The following is an 18,461-nucleotide window of genomic DNA, read 5'->3' as shown; positions in this document are numbered from 1 at the left end:
AGACTTTACTTAGGTTCCTTCTCGTGGTTTTCCTTAAAAGAAAAAGTCACTCAGCCTGGAATTGTGTGTTTAGCTCGTTGCCTATGGAAGCTTACCACGAATCAGACTGTGTCATGTTACATGAACGCACAGTAAAGATGTATGTAAAGACATGCTCAAATTTGCATCCCATCTCAACCAAGGCTAAAGGCAGCAAGGTCCAACCAGCGATGTCCACTGCATTTTCTGAACAGCAGCCTCGCGCCGGGGGGGACAGACGGACACGACACAAGACAAGGACCTAGCATAGATGCTGTGAACTCAAACTGTTCTGAACGCAGCAGAAAGTCATCAACCTATTTCCAGAAAATCTTTGTCTCTTTCCAGGTACAAATGGGCTTGCAAACTCCACAGACACTTGAGGAATGACGATATTAGCCCCCTGGCAGAGATAGGGATGGCGAGGGATTCATTTTCCTTTCCCAGAGCTAGCCAGGACTGACTATTACAAATGTGTCTTGTGACAGATCATATTTCACCATTTACCCAGAAGCCCGGGAGCCATGCTTAAAGGTGAAGCATCTACAGCACAGAAATGCAGGGGAAGCCATCCTGCACTCAGCATCCTCACCATTACAAACAGCTGTTAAGCTCTGTAGAGTAGTTGTATTTCCTGCTGAACCTTTGCCTCATTATTCTTTGTATTTCAATCCTACATCCAGCTACCCCGCAGCAAACAATGAGATTAAACAAGCAACACCACCTTCAGATTATCCACGCAGCAAAAGGCAAGCGGGGAGAGGGGTTTAAATAAAGAGGTTTGTGCTGGCTTTGCAGCCTGTTGAATGCCTCAGGAGACAGGTACAAGGACACAGAACCAGTTAGCCTCGGAGTTCCCAGGTTCAAACCCAGCCTAGGTCAGCAACGACCCCAAAGCACTCCAGTCTGACCGCTGTTGGTATTGCGGTAGCTTCTAGGGGCCCCAGTGAGAGATCAAGGCCCCACTGTGTTAGGCACAGACACAATCCCTGTCCCTACAAGCTCATAATCTAAGTGTAAGACAAAAGCAAACCAAACACAAACGGGAGGAACATGTGCGGGATCGATGAGACAGCGGGGATACGCAGCAGCGTCAGCACCCCAGCGGTCTAAACTGCTGTCAAGGCTTTGTAGGTGCCACTGCAGAGGGCAGTTTTAAGGAGGACAATGATGCGGCCCTGGGGATTTTTACCGACAGCCTCGTGTACACATAAGGGGCTGCAGGAGAAGACACGCAAAGGCGCTGGTCTAGCACGCAACAGGAAACCACTTTCCACCAAGCTCCCAGGGAAGAGAAGCCCAGCTCACACAAACTGCCGGTACAAGCAGGACTCTCAGTGGAGTGGCCAAGAAGTGGACACGCAGGGAGACCCCAGTCTCGGAAGGTGGCCCCTCCAGGTCACAGCTACGGCACTGGTGGTGTGTGAGAATACCCGGATACCCTCAGTGCTCAGTCCAGAATCTCCCACCAGCCACAGATACAATTATTGGTTTAAACGTAAAGGAGATGAATAAGATCCTTACAACTGTAATATTACTTCTGCTTAGACCGGCTAAGCACCATCTCCCCAAGACGTACGGCTGGCCTGGTGCTAGCTCCCACACAAGCTCTGCTCACACACCCCTGCTTCAGCAAGGAAACTTCCTGTGCAAACATGAACAGGCTTGGAAAGTTTCCTGCAAACAGTCCAACAGAGCCGTGCCAAATAAATGTGTTTTTCCCTGCTCCAGAGGTACAAAAACTACTGGGGGAGCCAGAGCCCTTTGAAGCCGCTCACAGATCGACATCTCTTACTGAGTTTTACAGCCTTGAGATGAAAAGGCCATTCAGAGCAGCTCTGGACCTCCCGCCCACAGTATTTTCCTAACTTAAATTCTCTTCCCCTTCTTAGATGCAGCCATGCCTAATCCATGGGCCACAGCACATAAAAGCCAACTATGCTCATGGCACCAGGTGTGTAAACTACTCAGCAGAGGCCCATTCATGGGAGATGTCAGAAGTTTTGCAACAGACCCTTTTACGCTGACTAGAACATAGCTGAGTTACATGGTGGGGGGAGATAGGGAAGATGCAATATTGCAATATGGCACGTGGACCCAGTATTAGCTCAGACCAGTGGCAGGGCTTGAATAAATGAGCTGGCCTAGAAAATGGCCACACTCTGCAGTGAGCATTTCCAGAAGCACCGAAATCTCAGAGTGGTGCTTTTCATCTCTAGGTCCCCACTTCCCCTGCCCAGTGTCAGCTCTCTGGGCAGTATGGAAGAAGTTGGTTCTTATTATTATTTGGTAACATGACGTAGATTATAAGCTTTCCAGGGCAGGAACTGTCTTTTCATTCTGTTTGGGCCGCGCCTAGCACAATGTGGTTCTGGGTCCACAACTGGGACACCGCCTCAAGATAGATAAATAATAATAAAACTCATCATATTGTTGCTGGAATGCCCAGAGGCCCCATTATGCTTGTGTTTAGGAACAGGATCAGTAGAGGCATTATGATCTTAACATAAAAACAGAGGGTTCATAACCCAGTCCTGTAACATTGGCAAATTTCATCACTGATACCATAACAGTATTTGGAGCCAATGATTAAAACCAAAACCGAGTCAAGAAAGATCACGCAGGGTACATCTACGCTGCAAAAAAAGACCCACTGAAACAACTCTCAGAGCTCGCGTCAAGTAACTCAGGCACAAGGGGCTCAAAATAGCAGTGTAGACCTTCATACTCAGGCTGGAGCCTGGGCTCCAAAACCCAGTGAGAAGGACAGGTCTCGGAGCCTGGGCTCCAGCCCGAGTCTCAAGTCTACACTGCTATTTTTAGCCCTGCAGTGCGAGCCAAAGTCAGCTGATCCAGGCTTTGAAACTGGCTGCCGCAGGTTCGGTTTTGTTTTTTCCACTGTCGATGTATCCGGAGGGTCAGATTCCCGCCTGAAGTAGTGATAAAACACCAGACAGCATCACTGCATGGTATGAGATAATGGCTCAGGCTCTTGGTATAGTCTCTGTTCTTTGCTGATATTTTTGTCTTTGGTCTTGCTGCTGTTTCCGTCTTCTTTTCCATGATAATTTAAAGCCGATTCAATCAAAATCATTGGTATAATCCCCATTTGCCCTGTGGCAAAATTATTATTGACGGCTCATTGATAAAACATTGCTTTGGAGGAACTGCAAATCCTTCCCACCACTGTGCATATCTTTCTGCATCATTGTTGATTTCACTGACTTTTTGTGTTGCTTCCAAAATGAACGCTCGTGAAAATTTACAAAAAGTGAACGGTATTAGATTCTAAGGAAGCAGGCACCGGCACAACAGAGTTCATGCAAGTGCCACCTCTGAAATGACTACAGAGGATTTTCAGAAGTCAGAAGAAATGGAGTAATAAAAAAAAAAAAAAGATATTAAACAAGACAGGAAATCATTTGAGTGTAAACGCTGTTGCTGTTCGAAGCTCAAGGCACAACAGTCCCTATTGTTACGGAGAATTTGGAAGAAATGTAGTGGAAAAATTGTGTTCACTAAACTGTTTTGCTAAGAAGCAACCCAAAAATAAATGGAAACGGCCACACCGCTAAAAGGACAGCCTTATGATGCTTGTAGGATGGGTTAACTGAGAACAAACTCTACGCATACCTCACAGAGAGGGAAATGCACACACACCCTGCCCAGAGATGGTACATGCAAGTGACAGCAACAACAGACCACTGGTAAGCACAAGAGGTTAACCCACCACGCATAGCCTCTTGAATCAGAATCAGGTACAACAGCAGATTAGATCCCCTCCAATAACTTTCGGAGCCTGTGATGCAGACCTAAGTCAAACCAGAATGTTTTGAAGGAATTTAGGGCTAAATGTCTCCAAGCGAACCCCAGGCGCAGATATGGTACATAACGTGCCCAGAACTTTGTGCATGTCAGAGCTTGTTTTGTCCTTGATATATGACTCCTACAACAGAGGATGGAAATTGTATTATTTCATTTGTAAGGGCTAGTCTACACTAGATGCACTAGACAGCTCTCCTATCAGCATAATAAACACATCTCTGTGAGACGCACCGACATAGCGCTGTCCACACTGGCGCTTACGTCAGTGTAACGTCACTCCGGTTGAAGCTTATTCACACCCCTGAGCAAAGTAAGTTTTACTGACACAAGTGATAGTGTGTACAAGCCCTAGACAGCAGCACCTCAAGGCCCCACCAAGAGGAGAGCCCCATGTTGTGAGGCATTGTACAAACAGCCTAAATAGACAAGATACACAAAAGTGTGGAAGGGGAAACCGAGGCAGAGAGCTGAGACGGGACCTGCTCAAGGTCACGCAGCTCAGTCTGGAAGCCAGATCTCCCGAGTCCAAGTCCAGCATTCTAGCCACACTTTTGTCTGCATTTGGATGTATTTTTATACCACGAAAATTCTTCTAAAAGAGTATTTCCCTTTAATCTTCCATTTTGCCCCACTGTCACCCCCTGGCCCTGTCACAGATTCAGATCTCCCACACAGGTACACCCTGAATGACCCGTATCACAGACACAACCCTGGTGGCCAAGGAAGGTTTAATCAGAACACTTCCCCAGTTCCAGCGCAGAGTTGATGCGCATGGTAAAGTTCCCTGGCCTCTGTTATGCAGGAGGTCAGACTAGACGATCACAACAGTCCCTTCAGGCCTTGGAATCTAGGAATTGGCCACAAGGGTCCCTGTAGCCTGGGACATTCCCCACCACGTAGGGACTGAGAAAATTCTACAGTCCAGGGAGATGTCAGGCAGGAAGACTGGGTTAGAATATGGCTTCTGAGTTGTAACGCTGGTATTTCTGACTAACAGAGCAGAGAGAACTGGGGTGGGGGAGGGCCCAGCCCAAGTCACTTGTTACTGTATGCGTGCCCACATGTATCTAACAATGACAAGTGTCTTGTTCTGTATAGACACAAAATAAAAAGAGAGAGAGAGAGAGCGGGAGAGAGAGAGAATATAGATACATACACACACACACACACAATCTGCTCCTGACTAGTATTTCAGGTGATCCAACCACATAACACGTCTCTCTTGCACTCTTTTCTTTGGCACTGGGTGTTCCCATGGTACATTATCTAATCAACAGGTCCAGGCTGACTTCATGGCCTGCATTTAGGGAACTTTTTTGCAGGATACTCCATCAAGGTATTTTTGCCATAATTATAAAACTCAAACGAGCACGAAGGGAGAAACAACGACCGCCCTGGGAGCGCAAAGCTGAGATCTGTTTTTCTTCAAGGCAAACACACACTGGCTTATTATTGTAGGGTTGCAGATGAGGGCTGGGCTACTGCTATGGTTTCTTAAAGAAAATAAAGAAAAAGAAAAAAGACTGAAGGATTTATTTTAAAGGGGGTGTGGAGGTGGGGGGAATGAAATCCCAAAGGAGAGGGTTCTAAGCTGTAAGCATCAGGTTTAAAATACCAATAGATTCTACCAGATCCAATCCCCACAAGGTCAGCACTACCCTTCACCCTTCTGAGGCTGACAAACCAAGCGCCATGAAATGCACTGGGTGTCTCTCTTTCGCATTAGGAACTGAAAACAGATCCCGCCTGCCAGTTCCACCCGGACATTGACATTTCTTTGATACCAGTTATAAGCGCACAGGTTTGGTGTCCTTGGCCGAAACTTCCTCCCCCATCACTGCTGTGCACAGGATGCCTGTTACCTTCCAGCCCATAGGTTGCTGCACTCCAGCACCCCTGGATGGACACGGCATACGCCTGAGAAGCTCTTTGGCATGAAAAGTTCCACATATGAAATACGACTACAAAAAGTCACACACACTTTGTAAACAGGAAAACTAGATCAGATCCAATTTCAGGCCAGCCAGCCTCGTGTACCATGCCGTGACAGGGACTGTGCGCTCCACATACAAGTTATCAGTCCCCCCGGTCCATACAGCTCTCTGTGCCTTCCACACACACCAATGTTTATTTACCAAGAAAACAATTCCGCTATTGACTGACATCTGCCCATGACAGCATAACCACGGGGAACCAGAGAGATGCTCAGACGCGAGCAGCAATTCAAACTAGCCAGCAAAGGTCCTGGCACTGGCTGGAGCCTAGGAGCAGCTGCCAAAGCCTGGTCCTATCACAACAAACAGGAAGACTTTTCACAAGTGGTATAAGGCGTTTCTAAAAATAATACAGTCACAGAGCAATCAGATGGCATGCGGCCTTTCTATTCAAGTGCCAGAGATAGCGCCACAGGACAGAGGAAGGCTTGGGATCCTTTCCCAGTTTGTTTTGTTTATTAAAATCATTGTGAGATGTCACTTCAGATCCTGTGAACCCTGCAAGTGCAGAGAGAGCCGGGGAGCGCTTAGCCTGAGCTGCGACAGTCTGGGTTACTTACGCTGGTCTGAAGAATTACTGAGGTGAAGTTAGGTGCGTCTTAAACGCAGCCACTGGTACCAGAACAAACAGCTGCGGAGCGCAGTAACTGAGGATGTTCTGAGCCCGGCTGTGACTCGGCTTTGATAGAACAGGGCGTCCCTGTGAACCCCGGCCCTGCTAGTAAAGTAGCGTATGAACCAGCGGATACAGAGCGCCAGGCATCGAGCTGGATCTGTTCCCAAGCACATGCCCGATTTTACCTCCCAGAACATAGCAGGTGAACAAGCACCACGCGTTTAATTACTGTTCTCCCTGAAAACCTGCCTCTCTCGTAATAAATACACACACTGCCAAGAGCTCCCTTGGAGGGCGGGGGAACCTCTTCAAATGAACAATGAACCTATCAGCTCCTCATCAGCCTGTGGAATGAGCTTAACTTGCTGTGTGAATTGGAGCTTAACTGCGCTGGACCTCAGGTTGCCCCATTGCCTGTAAAATGGTGCAAACACTTCCCTCCACCAGCACTGTGAGGCTTAGGTCATTAGTGCCTGATCCTAAGGGGTGCTGAGCATCCTCCATTCCCATCGGCTTCGGCAGGAGCTGGAGGCACTCAGCCCTTTGTAGGATTGAACTCTTAACATGTGCAAAGAGCTCTGAGATCTTCCAGTGGAAGGAGTTAGAGGAATATTATTATTGGAACAGATGGGCTATTTCCAGAACTGCTCACTGGCACTTCCAGTACCTGCTAACACCCCCCAAAAGGGACAGGCAGTAGACCCTTTGAAACTGTAACGGAGCGCCAAACTGTGACTAGCTAGGGACTAAGAAGAGTATTTATGAGAAAGGAAGGATGGTCCAGTGGGACTTGGGAGATCCAGGTACAATTCCCTGCTGTAACCAAGACTTCCCGTGTGAGCCTGAGCAAGTCACCTAGTCTCTCTGCGCCTCGGTTCCCCAGCTGTGAAAGGAGAGAATAGCACTGCCCTACCTCACAGGGGGGTTAGGAGACATTAGATGCTGTAAGTGCTTGACTACTACCGGGATGAGGCCCACGTAAATACCATACAGATGACGTGATACAGCATGGCCAGAGGGCAGCAGGAGAGTGTTAGAAGGGAGCCTTATTCCCTGTAGAGGGAAGAAAGTTCGCTATCAATTAATTAAAGCACCTGAAGCCAGTCACATGATAAAAACCCCCTGCTTCAATCAGACAAGAGAAGGAGTTGAAGCAGAGTGGATTGGTGTTGGAGCAGAGAGCAGTTTGGAGGAGTTGAAGCAGAGTGGATTGGCATTGACGCAAAGAGCAGTTTGGAGAAGTTGAAACATAGTGGATTGGTGTTGGAGCAGAGAGCAGTTTGGAGGGAAGCAGAGGAGAGTTTGAGAAGTGCTGCAGTGGGCTAAGAAGACCAAGACCCTAGGTAAAGGGACACCTGGTTTGTGCAGAGGGAGGGCAGGAAGTCCCACAAGCTGAAGGGCAGGAGAGAGAAGTAGCCCAGGGGAAGGAACCCCTAGTTCTAGTGGTTTACTGCTATCCCTAGGGCCCCTGGGCTGGGACCCAGAACCCGGAGTAGAGGGCAGGCCCGGGTCCCTCCCTCTCCACTCCCATCCTCTAGGGCACTAGTGAGGCACCCAGTTCAGGGGCAAGAAACCGTGACCTGAACCCCCAACTCCCCCAAGACGAGAAAGTGCGAGACCCATCGTAGTAGTGCCGGCAATTTGTCACAGTGGACGGTATGCAGAGGAACCCAACTGAGCAGTGTCCTGGGTTGCACCTGGCTATCTAATTAATCCTAAAATAAGAGATCATCATCATCAAAGGCTGCAGTTGGAGTTGAATGGGAAAATATACTTTCCATGTGTATGTATAGCACATGGGGTGAGAAGCATGAGTAGAAAAGTTCCCACACTGAGAAAATAGCTAATAGGCTACACAAACGTTTGAACAGTTGAAAGCAAAGTGACTTACATGGGAGCTGATTTTAAAAAGAGCTGTGAGGCACCATTCAATAGTCAAACTATCAGATTGTATTCTTGTGTTTGCACAACACACTGCTCCTGACTGGGACCTCGGATTGCTAGTGCAACAAACAAATGAAATGCAGCAACCAAAAGATTCTGGTGCCTAAACCATTCCTGTGCGAACATGGCTTTTCCCTTGCAGAAAGCAGGAGGGAGAGATTAAATCACAGAGCCTCTTGTCCCATAGTCCTGCTTTAGTGGATCATTTTTTCGCTCTTATTTACAAACCAAGAATGTCCAGAGGCCAGTGGGACGGGTTCACTGTTTGTGTCTAGTCTCCCACAGCTCCCACACGGGATTCTGTGGTTTATTTTCTGAAACCCCTGCCAGCAATCACTCTGGGAGAGCAGCACAAACTCCAGCAGCTCAGGCAGGGCATTCCAACTCCACACCCACACAACCACATTTAATCGATAAAAGCATAATAAGTCATTCCCAACATTTCAGGAAACGGCACAAAAAGCAGCTGAGCAGTACAGCTGGAGCCAAGAGGGACCCAGGTCGTCGGGCTTCTCAGTTTGGTGCAGCCAAGCGCTCAGCAGCCAGACAGAAAGGGAAGGGTGCGACCATCAATTCGCTTTTGCACCCCCTTGTGGCTAGCATAGGGTCAACACTACAGTGTCAGAAGAAGCCGCTCAAGCTCAGACAGCAGCACCGGCTGTACGTAGATGATGCTTTGCGGGTGGAAGGAGGAAAGAGATTACTGCATAGGGACAAAAGAACAGCTCATAATGAAAAGGGGAGTGAAAGCCCCAAGCTCGCTGAATCAGAAATTAAAGATGGAAAGATCTTGGACGTTCCCCTAGCCTTTCCCTCTGCCAGTGTGGGATTGTTCCCTACAGCGTCCAGGCCAGCTGAGTTTTAAACACCCCAGCTCCCACCTATGTCCCTATGGACGCTGCTCCACAATCTATGATTCCACCTTTGGAAAACATCTGATACTTCAGCCGCAATTTCTCTTTGTTTAATTTTATACCTGGCAAGTTCTACCAAACCCATTCACTCCACAACTATTCTCCTCCCTCCTTGGTGGAAGGGGTCACTCCCTTTCAGTTACTTGTGCACGGTTTCACTTCCTCTCCGTATCCCCTGGCTAGCATTTGGCCATGCTTTCCTCAGTCAGTCAGCCAGTTCCCCCTCTCCCTTAATCATTATCATTGCTCTTCTCTGAACTCCCTCCAATTTGTTGACATCGTTCTGGCACGGAGGTATCCAGAAATGAACAGAGTCTCAGAGGTTGGCTTTGGGAGTGAGAGGCCCTGATTATCCCGGAGAAGGGGCAAGATGGGATCTAGTTTTGAAAGACAAAGTCAAACTAGAAGCAATTCAGAGGCTGCAGACACAATCTCTCACACATTCCTAACAAGCTGGAACCTAGCAACCTGGACTTTGCACCCCAAAAGTACAGATCTTCCCCACTTGAGCAGTGGTAATAGTATGTCCTTTAGTCTGTCTATAGCCTAGCTACTAGAGGGTGACATGACACACAAATGCAACTTGTCAGTATACGATACCATCCACTATTTTATTTTTTGTTTAATTTAAATGCGTGGGGTAGAGCAGCCTTGGAATAACAGTAATCCATGTACTAACAGGGTGGGTACGTACGTTTTGGGACCCTATTCCCCACTGCAGCCATGCAGCATATCATGCTCGATCACAGATATGCAGCACATTCTCCATGAAGACAAACGGTGTGAACCGCTCTACAGCCCAGGGACATTGCACAACTCACCATACAAGAGGAATGTGTGACAGAAAACAGACGTCTTTTTTCCTACGCTTCAAGGCTAACCACACTGCAGACACAGACGCACACAAACCTGCTCACATGAGAATTATTCCATGTACCAAGAAACTTCCTGCCAACATGCACACAATACTTAGCAGATTTTCTCCATTTAGTATGTATTCAAAACACCTCTTGTATTTGGTCTGTAAGTATTGAATAATTATTCGTTGTGGTTTTCCTGTCCACCACCTTTTGCTGCTACAGTAACTCAAACACCAGGCCTAGTGAAGCAATACAGTTCAAGAGGACACTGGCTTCTGCTCGTTAACCCTTTAGCACCAAGACCTAGGATTTCCCTTTCTCAAAGGGCTTGAGATAACATGATGCTACAGAAATCTCAGCTCCTGGGGCAGAATGTTTGCAAAGTACAGGTGTTGACCATGCGAGCGTCCCCGCTACTTGCATACTGGAGCTCAGATAAGAGCAACACAAATGCATTAACTGGAGGGACTGACATATGAGGAAAGACAAGATTCCCCTGATACCATGACTTGGCTAAGTGGGATCTACACTGGGAGACATGAAAACTGCCTACAAAATGTAGAAACATTAAGGACAGAGAGGAATTATGTAGGCTTTGAGTCAGCAAAGCACTAAGCACATGCTTAAATGCGTTGCTGAACTGGCATGGTACTCGTGGAATCACTAGGTGCAACAGAATGAAGGTAAGTAAAGGAGAATTTAGTCTAATGAAAATTGTGAGCAAGTCCCCAGGAAAGCAGCGGAAGCCCCGCTGCTTGGAATATTTAAAATGAAACTGGTCAAAGGAGTAAGAAATATATGGTAGGGTACAATCATGCACTGTTGGGGGGCGGGAGGGAGATTAACTGGCTGAATATGCCTTTTGTCTGATTTATAGGATTTCCAAATATTTAAAAATACAATCCATTAGGCGACTAAAGGAGAAGTTGGATGACAAAAACTATCCAGAACATAGTGAACTGATACACTTGCTTTTCTCTCTGGAACATTTTCTCAGCCTTTTCAGCTTGGCAATTCCTTATTCAAGATCAAAAAATTGTGTGATCCCTTTACATTTACCATAAGAGTCCAGCAGAACGTCAGAGTTACAAGCAACTCGGAAATGGAGGTTGTTCGTAACTCTGAAAAAAATATTCTGGTTGTTCTTTCAAAAGTTTACAACTGAAAATTGACTTACTACAGCTTTGAAACTTTACCAGGCAGAAGAAAAATGCTACTTTCCCTTTATTTTTTTTTTAGCAGTTTACGTTTAACACAGCACTGTACTTTGTTTGCGTTGTTGAGTCTCTGCTCCTGCCTGATGCTGTACATCCAGTTCCAAATGAGGTGTGTAGTTAACTGGTCAGTCCGTAACTCTGGTGTTCAGAGGTTCTACTGTAAATAACAGGATCCGTGTTAACCCTAGGTAATTTATTTGTGCGTGCATTTCGAGAGGTTGATAGAGAACACTTGACTTGGAAGGACAACGCGGTGTGAAAAGCAGGGAGAGCGAGACTTGCTTTGCTTTAGATTGTAACAACACTTCCAATGTCTCGCAACCCCCCACTGCCTCTTGTGACCCACCCGTTCAGAAACGCTGCTCTAGACCATCTACAGGACCTAAACAAGGCTTGGATCCTGCTTTATTGACTTTGGTGAGGGCAGGATCAGGCCCTGAACATGCTCTTCAGCATCTAAAAGTCTGGACAATGTCCCTGTAATTCTCCTCCACAGCATCTAAAAGCCCCAGCAGCATGCCCTGGAAGCCTCCCGCTACATATCTGACACATGCACAAGTGGCTGAGTGGTTTGTGGAAGTTGGGAGGAGAAAATCCACAGCCAGAAAATTCTTACTTCTCCTTTTCATAAACTGCTGGGCTGTACTTGTACGACTCAGCATGTGCCCCAACGGCTCAACCCCTTCTCTGCCCTCCCTGAAGGCCACTTTATCCATTTGTAGCATGAATAACTGACAAGCTGAAATAAGAACGGCAGCATCATTCCATTCGACAGGATCTGTGCCCAGATTTCAAGCAGCTTGGACCAGTATGATCAAGCCACCTGTACATGGACCTCATTTTGCTACCCCTGCTTCAGAAGTCATGCAAGGAAACATCAGATGCCACTACGGTAAATCTTGCATGGGCCAGACTTTCCCTGCCCAGAATAGACCATCTGTGCATGGCAGGGGGCCCCCGCAATAAAACTGTATGGACAGATGCATGACAGAAGGCGATCCAGGCAAGGGCTGAACCTCTTGACACACTGTAGCCCCCACCCTACCCCAGCCCCTGACACAGCCGTGCTTAGCACTGAACTGTTGTCTGCTTTGGGAGGCTATGCGGCAAGCTGCCTTTTTAGTTGAACCAAAGAAAATCACAGCATACACACCACAGCTGACAGAGACGTAAGGTGCAAATCTTCCACCTCTCTGCTACCTCCGGCCAAGCTACACAGACAGCAGAAAACTAATAAGCAAAGAGGTGCTGCTTTCAGACCATTTCCAGCGTTTACCTCAGGACTCTGATCAATTCATTGCTCCCGTTCCAGCAGCTTGTTCTTGGAAGCCAAGGATGTGGAGCCAAGTGTGAGAATTAATAGGTTGGAACAGATGTCAATGGAGTCGGAGTCTAAGTTAAGCAACCGTGTACCAGGGACAAACTAACCCACACACCGATGAAAAACTGTACAACTCTGGCCAAAAAAAAAACAAACCCATTTACCAAACTGCAAATAAAACTCCATCTTCAGAAAAAAAAAAAAAAAAAAAAATTAAAAATCTTCCAACATATTTGAAATGACAAACTAACACACCGTGTGTCTGAATACAACCCTGTACTGCCAACCATTCAAGAAATTATGAGTGGGGCCCTACATAATCATGAGATTATTTTTTTTAAATCTCTCCTGATTTTTTAAGCCAAAGAGATGTAGGGTTCTGTTTACCTGTCTTGTGGTTTCTGCACCTGGACTCGGGCCACATTTTGAAGCTTTCCTCCACTAACATTAGGGCTAGAAACTCTTTTTTTCTTAATGAAAGCTCAGAGTCTCACAAAATCATGTGACCCCGCCAAGAGCTGGAGCTCTCAGAAAAACACCAAATCATCATGAGAGTTGGCGACGCTGAAAGATGCATATGAACAGGTCCCAGTCCTGCAAGCTGTTCGGACATGGGTTTCAACAGGACTCTGCACAGGCAAGAATCTGCCCACGAGAAGCTGCCTGCAGGATTGGAGGCCTTAGCATTTATACTGCCCTCTTCACAAACATCAGCTAATCCATGTTCACAACACCAGAGTGAAGTGAATAGTTTTATCCCCATTTTACAGACAGGGACACTTATTCGCGCTTGATTGTGAGGGAGTCAGTGACAATGTCACCTACACTCCTGATCTCTGAGGGTTTTCTTTACACCTTATTTCCATTTTAAGTTTCCAGCCATCCTGATTTCAGATAATAGCTTGAAAACATGAAACCTAAGATTCAAGAACCAGAAAGTAAATGAAAACCCAACCCAACAATGCATTATTTTCAAATGCATTTCAAATCTCATGATTTTCAGGCCAATCATTACTTTGGGGAGAACTGATTCATTACACTGAATATAACAATTCCTGATGCCCAGACTTATGTTCAAACCACCCCTCTACACACATTCAGGTGCTGTCTTTTGTACAGCATCCTTCATACACACTTTACCCAAATATATACTTTTAATGATCAGTACAGACCCATTTCCAAGAGTCACCCTTTGATTGTGGCAGTGGAAGAAAAGGGACAGAGCTGGATGTGAAGGCACAAACTGTACTTTCAACCGCATTAAGAGAACTGGATCCACTAGCTAATCCATACTTCCACTCCCAAACAACTCAGCAATTTCACGTGGGTGAGAGAGAAACTGTAAGAACAGGTTCTCACCCTCCCAGTTGAAAAAGGACATTGCCCACATTAATAGACTTTTAAACACACCACCATCACTTCAAAGAGCACTGGGCTACACAACAGCCTTGAGTCATCAGAAGCCAACCTCCAGGGACACAACAAGGAACCACCCCAAACAAAGTCAGAGAGGCAGGTTCAGAGGGAGCCTGCCAATCCGCTCCACTCAGCCAGGTGCTCAGTTTCACCGGCCTTCCACCCACAGTGAGCCCTCAGGCTTTGGCAGAGAGTCTCCATCAGCTGCACTTGTCCTTCTTGGCTCACTGCTCAACACATTCTTTATACAAATTGCTTCATTTCTCGTGTAGGAATGTTTACACCAGAGATCTTCCCTTCTGCACAAGGGCTTGTGTCTCATTAGCAGTGTCACCACCTCTACCTGATCTCCCTCCCGGTGAGAAGGCAATACCTTCTATCTAGATACTTACAGGATAGCTCATCATCCAAGATTGCCGCCCCGCCCCCCCCGAAAAGTACTTATGGATTTGCCTTCATAACACCCGCTGCAGGAAAGTAGTGGTATCTCCATTTCACAGTTGGCAAAATGAGGGAGATTAAATGAGTTAAATCAAGGTAACGTAGGAAAGTGCAGCGAGGCTGGAAATTGAACTCTGATCTCCTGAGTCCCAGTTCACTGCCTTAACCCACCATCCTTCCTCTCAAACGACTTGATCCCATGCCCTTTGAAGTTAATGGCTTCAGTGGCACAGGCTCAGGCCCAAACTTAGCAATTAACAGGAGGTTCCTTAGAAAGCACTCATATCCTCTCCAAGAAAGGAAGTCTACTGTGATTTATTAGCAGTATTATGGTAGCACCTAGGGACTCCATTCATGGATCTAGGTCCCATTGTGCTAGGTACTGTGCAACCACGAACTACTTCCCTGACCAGTGTCCTAAGATAGCACGGGTCTAAACCAAATATAGTACAATATCCTCTGAAATCATTCTATTTGATTTCTCAGACATAGATTAGATCAGTTGTATGATGCACCTGACATTGGCATTAAGATAACATTTTATGTAAGATTTTTATTGAATGATACCATACTTGTAATGTGATTTCTTATTGCCTTCTCTGAAGACTGTTATTCTATGAGGGTATTTATAGAATTGGCTTTTGTATTAAATTTGAGGAGCCAGTATAGTGGCATAAAAGTACAGCCTGGGTACATTTTTTTGTTATCTGCCTGCATGTGTGATTCTATCTTAAACGGGTCAGCACTGTAAATGAAAACCTGTTCTGGAAGGATTTAACCTGGTTAAATAAGGATATTAACTGACTGATACATATTTAGATGTTTACCCTCATTTCAGCAGATTGCTTTGTTTTCACAGCGTGGTTTCACTCTACCACTCATGAGTAATGCGGCTGGCACAAACTCATAATTAAGCGTGCTCTTCCACCCAAGGCCCATGCTATATTCTCCATATAAACACAGGGACATATATGCAAGTATCTGTGTATATATGAGGCCAGGCCAGCTTTTCTACAGCGGAAAACCACTTTCTGCTGCAGAGTGACATGTTGAAATATAAAATGTGGTCTAGTAGATAGAACATTAGCCTGGGAGTCAGGGAACCTGTGTTCTACTACTCACCTCCTGTGTAACGCTGGGCAAGTCACTTCACTTCCCCATACCTACTTGCCTTCCCACCCTTTGTCTGACTTACCTATTTAGACTGTAAGCTCTCTGGAGCATGGACTATATCGAACTATTTTTATGCAGCATGATAGGGGCTTCTACACACTATAATCATAACTAATTAATCATCATCATCCCTGCCTTACTTCTTTCACTGGGAGTGAGCAGAAAAGAGGCTTAAACAGAAATGTTCCCTTTAAAAAAAACAAAAAAACAGAAATCTATACACATTTTTATAATTGATCTCTCCAAGCTAAGATTCACAATTCTCTTGCCGATTTACAGCTTGATCCGGCTTTACTACAATTGCAGAACTTGTAGGTTTCAAGATAAGGGCGAGGGAGAGAGGGAGAACGAGCCTCAAAATAAAACGGAAGGGGAAAATGTTGGTGATACACTTCAGGTTTGGAAAACACACATTTACCAAGCTTCCAGCACCACACTATCACTGGATTTATTTTATTTCCCCACCCTTTCAAACGATCATCAGCTACAAGAAATGCACAAGAGCTTTTTAACAGTGCTTGACTGTGCTACATAAAAATTGTTTTTTTTGCAAGGACTAGGTAACTCCTGGGTTGCCGTCCAACAAGTTGCACTTTTATGGAGCACAAGGCTGTACAGTGTTACAGGATCCCGCAACAGGCAGAAAGCTATAGGGTGTACGGGTCTGTCTAGTGAATTAGAATCCCGTTGGGACAGGAAGGACTAATCAAGAGGGAACATCCAAAATGCAACTGGCAGGAGGATGAAGGGGTGGGAATAGGGGCATTACTGCTGACAGAATCTGTAGTAGTATCCCCATGTGTTAACTGTCTCCTCCTACTGCCTACCCGGGTCCTCATGGAATACAGTTCAGCTCCATCCACTGCAGACAGGCAGGCCCTGCCTCTATCTCCCATCAAAGGTTGTCCATGATGGTGGGTGTTCAAGCACACACCGGAGGACCCTGCTGCTCGCTCCCTACCCAAGAAGTCATGCTTACTGGAGAGCAAATGCCTCTTCCTGTAAAACCACCCTAAATCCTCCCAAAGACCAAATAGAGAACCAAAAACTTGCTGATGTCATCTGATTACATCACCCTGCCGATCCCCACACGTCTCCCAAGAGCGAATCGAAGCCGATGTCCCCAGCGTGCCCATTTCTGCGGCTGGAGGCGAGGATCAAGCGGAATACCAAGGGGGGGGGGGGGGGGGAAGGAAGGATTGTGTATAGACGGGGTGTGGGGAAGGGGTTTGACAGGGGGACGTGCTCCGAATACTGCAATGTCTGCTTCGGATCCCGAGCTCCCCGCTGCATCCCAGCCCGCTCCGCACGCCCAGGGGGACCGGGGCTAACGGTCTATTGCACGGGATGCAGCCAAAGGAGAAACAAACCCAGCGAGCCCGGGCTAGACAGGTAGCGCCCCCGCCCGCTGCATGGGCGGGCCAGGGGGACCCCACGGCAGATCGCCCACCCCCCACCGCAGCAATGCGGCCGGGCCGGGGTCGCTCCTGCCAGCCCCGGGGCAGGGTGTCTGGGGGCAGGAGGCAGGGGAGGACCAAGCCCCACCTACCTGTTTTTCTTCTGCAAGGCGATCCGTGTTCGCGCCCCAGCGAAGGAGGAGAAGGAGGAGGAGGAGGCGGCGGCGGCGGCGGCGGCGGCGGCGCCCATCGGGGAACCCAGCGGCGGCGGCAGAGGGGGAGAAAGCGAGAAGAGACGGCGTGAGCCAGGGAGCCTGAACCCAGCCCCGGCGCCCCCCCCGTCCCCACGCAGCCCCCCGGGGCCCCGCTCACCTGGGTTGACCAGCTTGCTCTTGTACCTCAGGCCGGTGCTCATCCTGCGCGAGGGGCGGGGGCGGGGGCGGCGGGTGCTCACGGCGCCGGCTTTGCAGAGACAGCGGCTCGCCGAGCGCCCCGCAGCCAAGAGCGCTCTCCGCGTGCGCGTGTCAGCTCGCGCCGCTGCATGGCTGAGCTGGGCTGGCCCCCGGGAGCGCTCGTGCCGCCCGGCCCGGCCCAGCCCGCAGCCAATCAGCGCCCGCGCTCGGCCCTTCCGCCGCCCGCCCCCTCCGCAGCCTGCAGGGCCTGGGCGGCGGCTGCCCCCACCCACGCGTTAAAAACCCACCCCGCAGCCAACCCTCTCCCTCCGGCAGAGAGGCATCCCCCTACCCGCCCCACCCCCCCCCGTGCACAAGCCGCCGCAGCAGCAGCCCCTGGGGGTGGGCTCCTCCAGGTTGCACAATGGATGCTCGTTGCAAATAAGATTTAAAGCATCACCCACCCTACCAAGGGGGAGATGCAAAGGGATTTTTAAACTTGGACCCGACCTCTACTATTATGGGGACTATCCCACTATTATTCTATATGCAACTCTACCCTCTCCTTCCCCCCCCCCCCCCCAAAAACTGTGTCCTGATTTTTCACACTTGCGCTCTGGGCACCCTACTTCTGCTAGGCCTGTTAAATATCACACCACAAGGGTAGATGAGTTACACCCCACTTTCATGCAACCAGCCCCACCCATACCCACACCTTTTCCTGGACACAGGACATTTGCTTCTTAGCACAGGGAAGGTTATTTTAGTTGAGTGCACTGCTTGAGTTACTCATTACTTTAAAATAAAAAGACTGTTAGCTGAAATGATGGATGCTTGACAGCTCCTTTCAGTGGAACTACTAAAATTTAAGGGACAGTGGAATCGTTGGTGAATTAACATAAAAGGGAGCTGACTATTTCCAACTTCTGGGAG

The 18,461-nt window shown here is 47.8% G+C and overlaps 1 protein-coding gene across 1 annotated transcript in view; it reads right to left on the bottom strand.

The window, feature by feature from the left end:
- Positions 1–17,714, bottom strand: part of SEPTIN5 (septin 5) — a 67,303-nt gene extending 49,589 nt beyond the window's left edge. Inside the window, exons 1-2 of the mRNA XM_037878583.2 lie at positions 17,509–17,714; positions 17,289–17,299 (exon numbers count right to left, since the gene is read on the bottom strand). Coding sequence (XP_037734511.1) covers positions 17,289–17,299; positions 17,509–17,551 — 54 coding nt within the window. The 5' untranslated portion in view covers positions 17,552–17,714. The remainder of the gene's footprint in view (positions 1–17,288; positions 17,300–17,508) is intronic.
- Positions 17,715–18,461: the final 747 nt, after the last annotated feature.

The sequence above is a fragment of the Chelonia mydas genome, chromosome 15 (assembly GCF_015237465.2).
Source record: "Chelonia mydas isolate rCheMyd1 chromosome 15, rCheMyd1.pri.v2, whole genome shotgun sequence".
NCBI lineage: Eukaryota > Metazoa > Chordata > Testudines > Cheloniidae > Chelonia > Chelonia mydas.
Note: the sequence above shows the minus strand (reverse complement) of the source record. Positions and strands in the feature narration are given on the sequence as shown.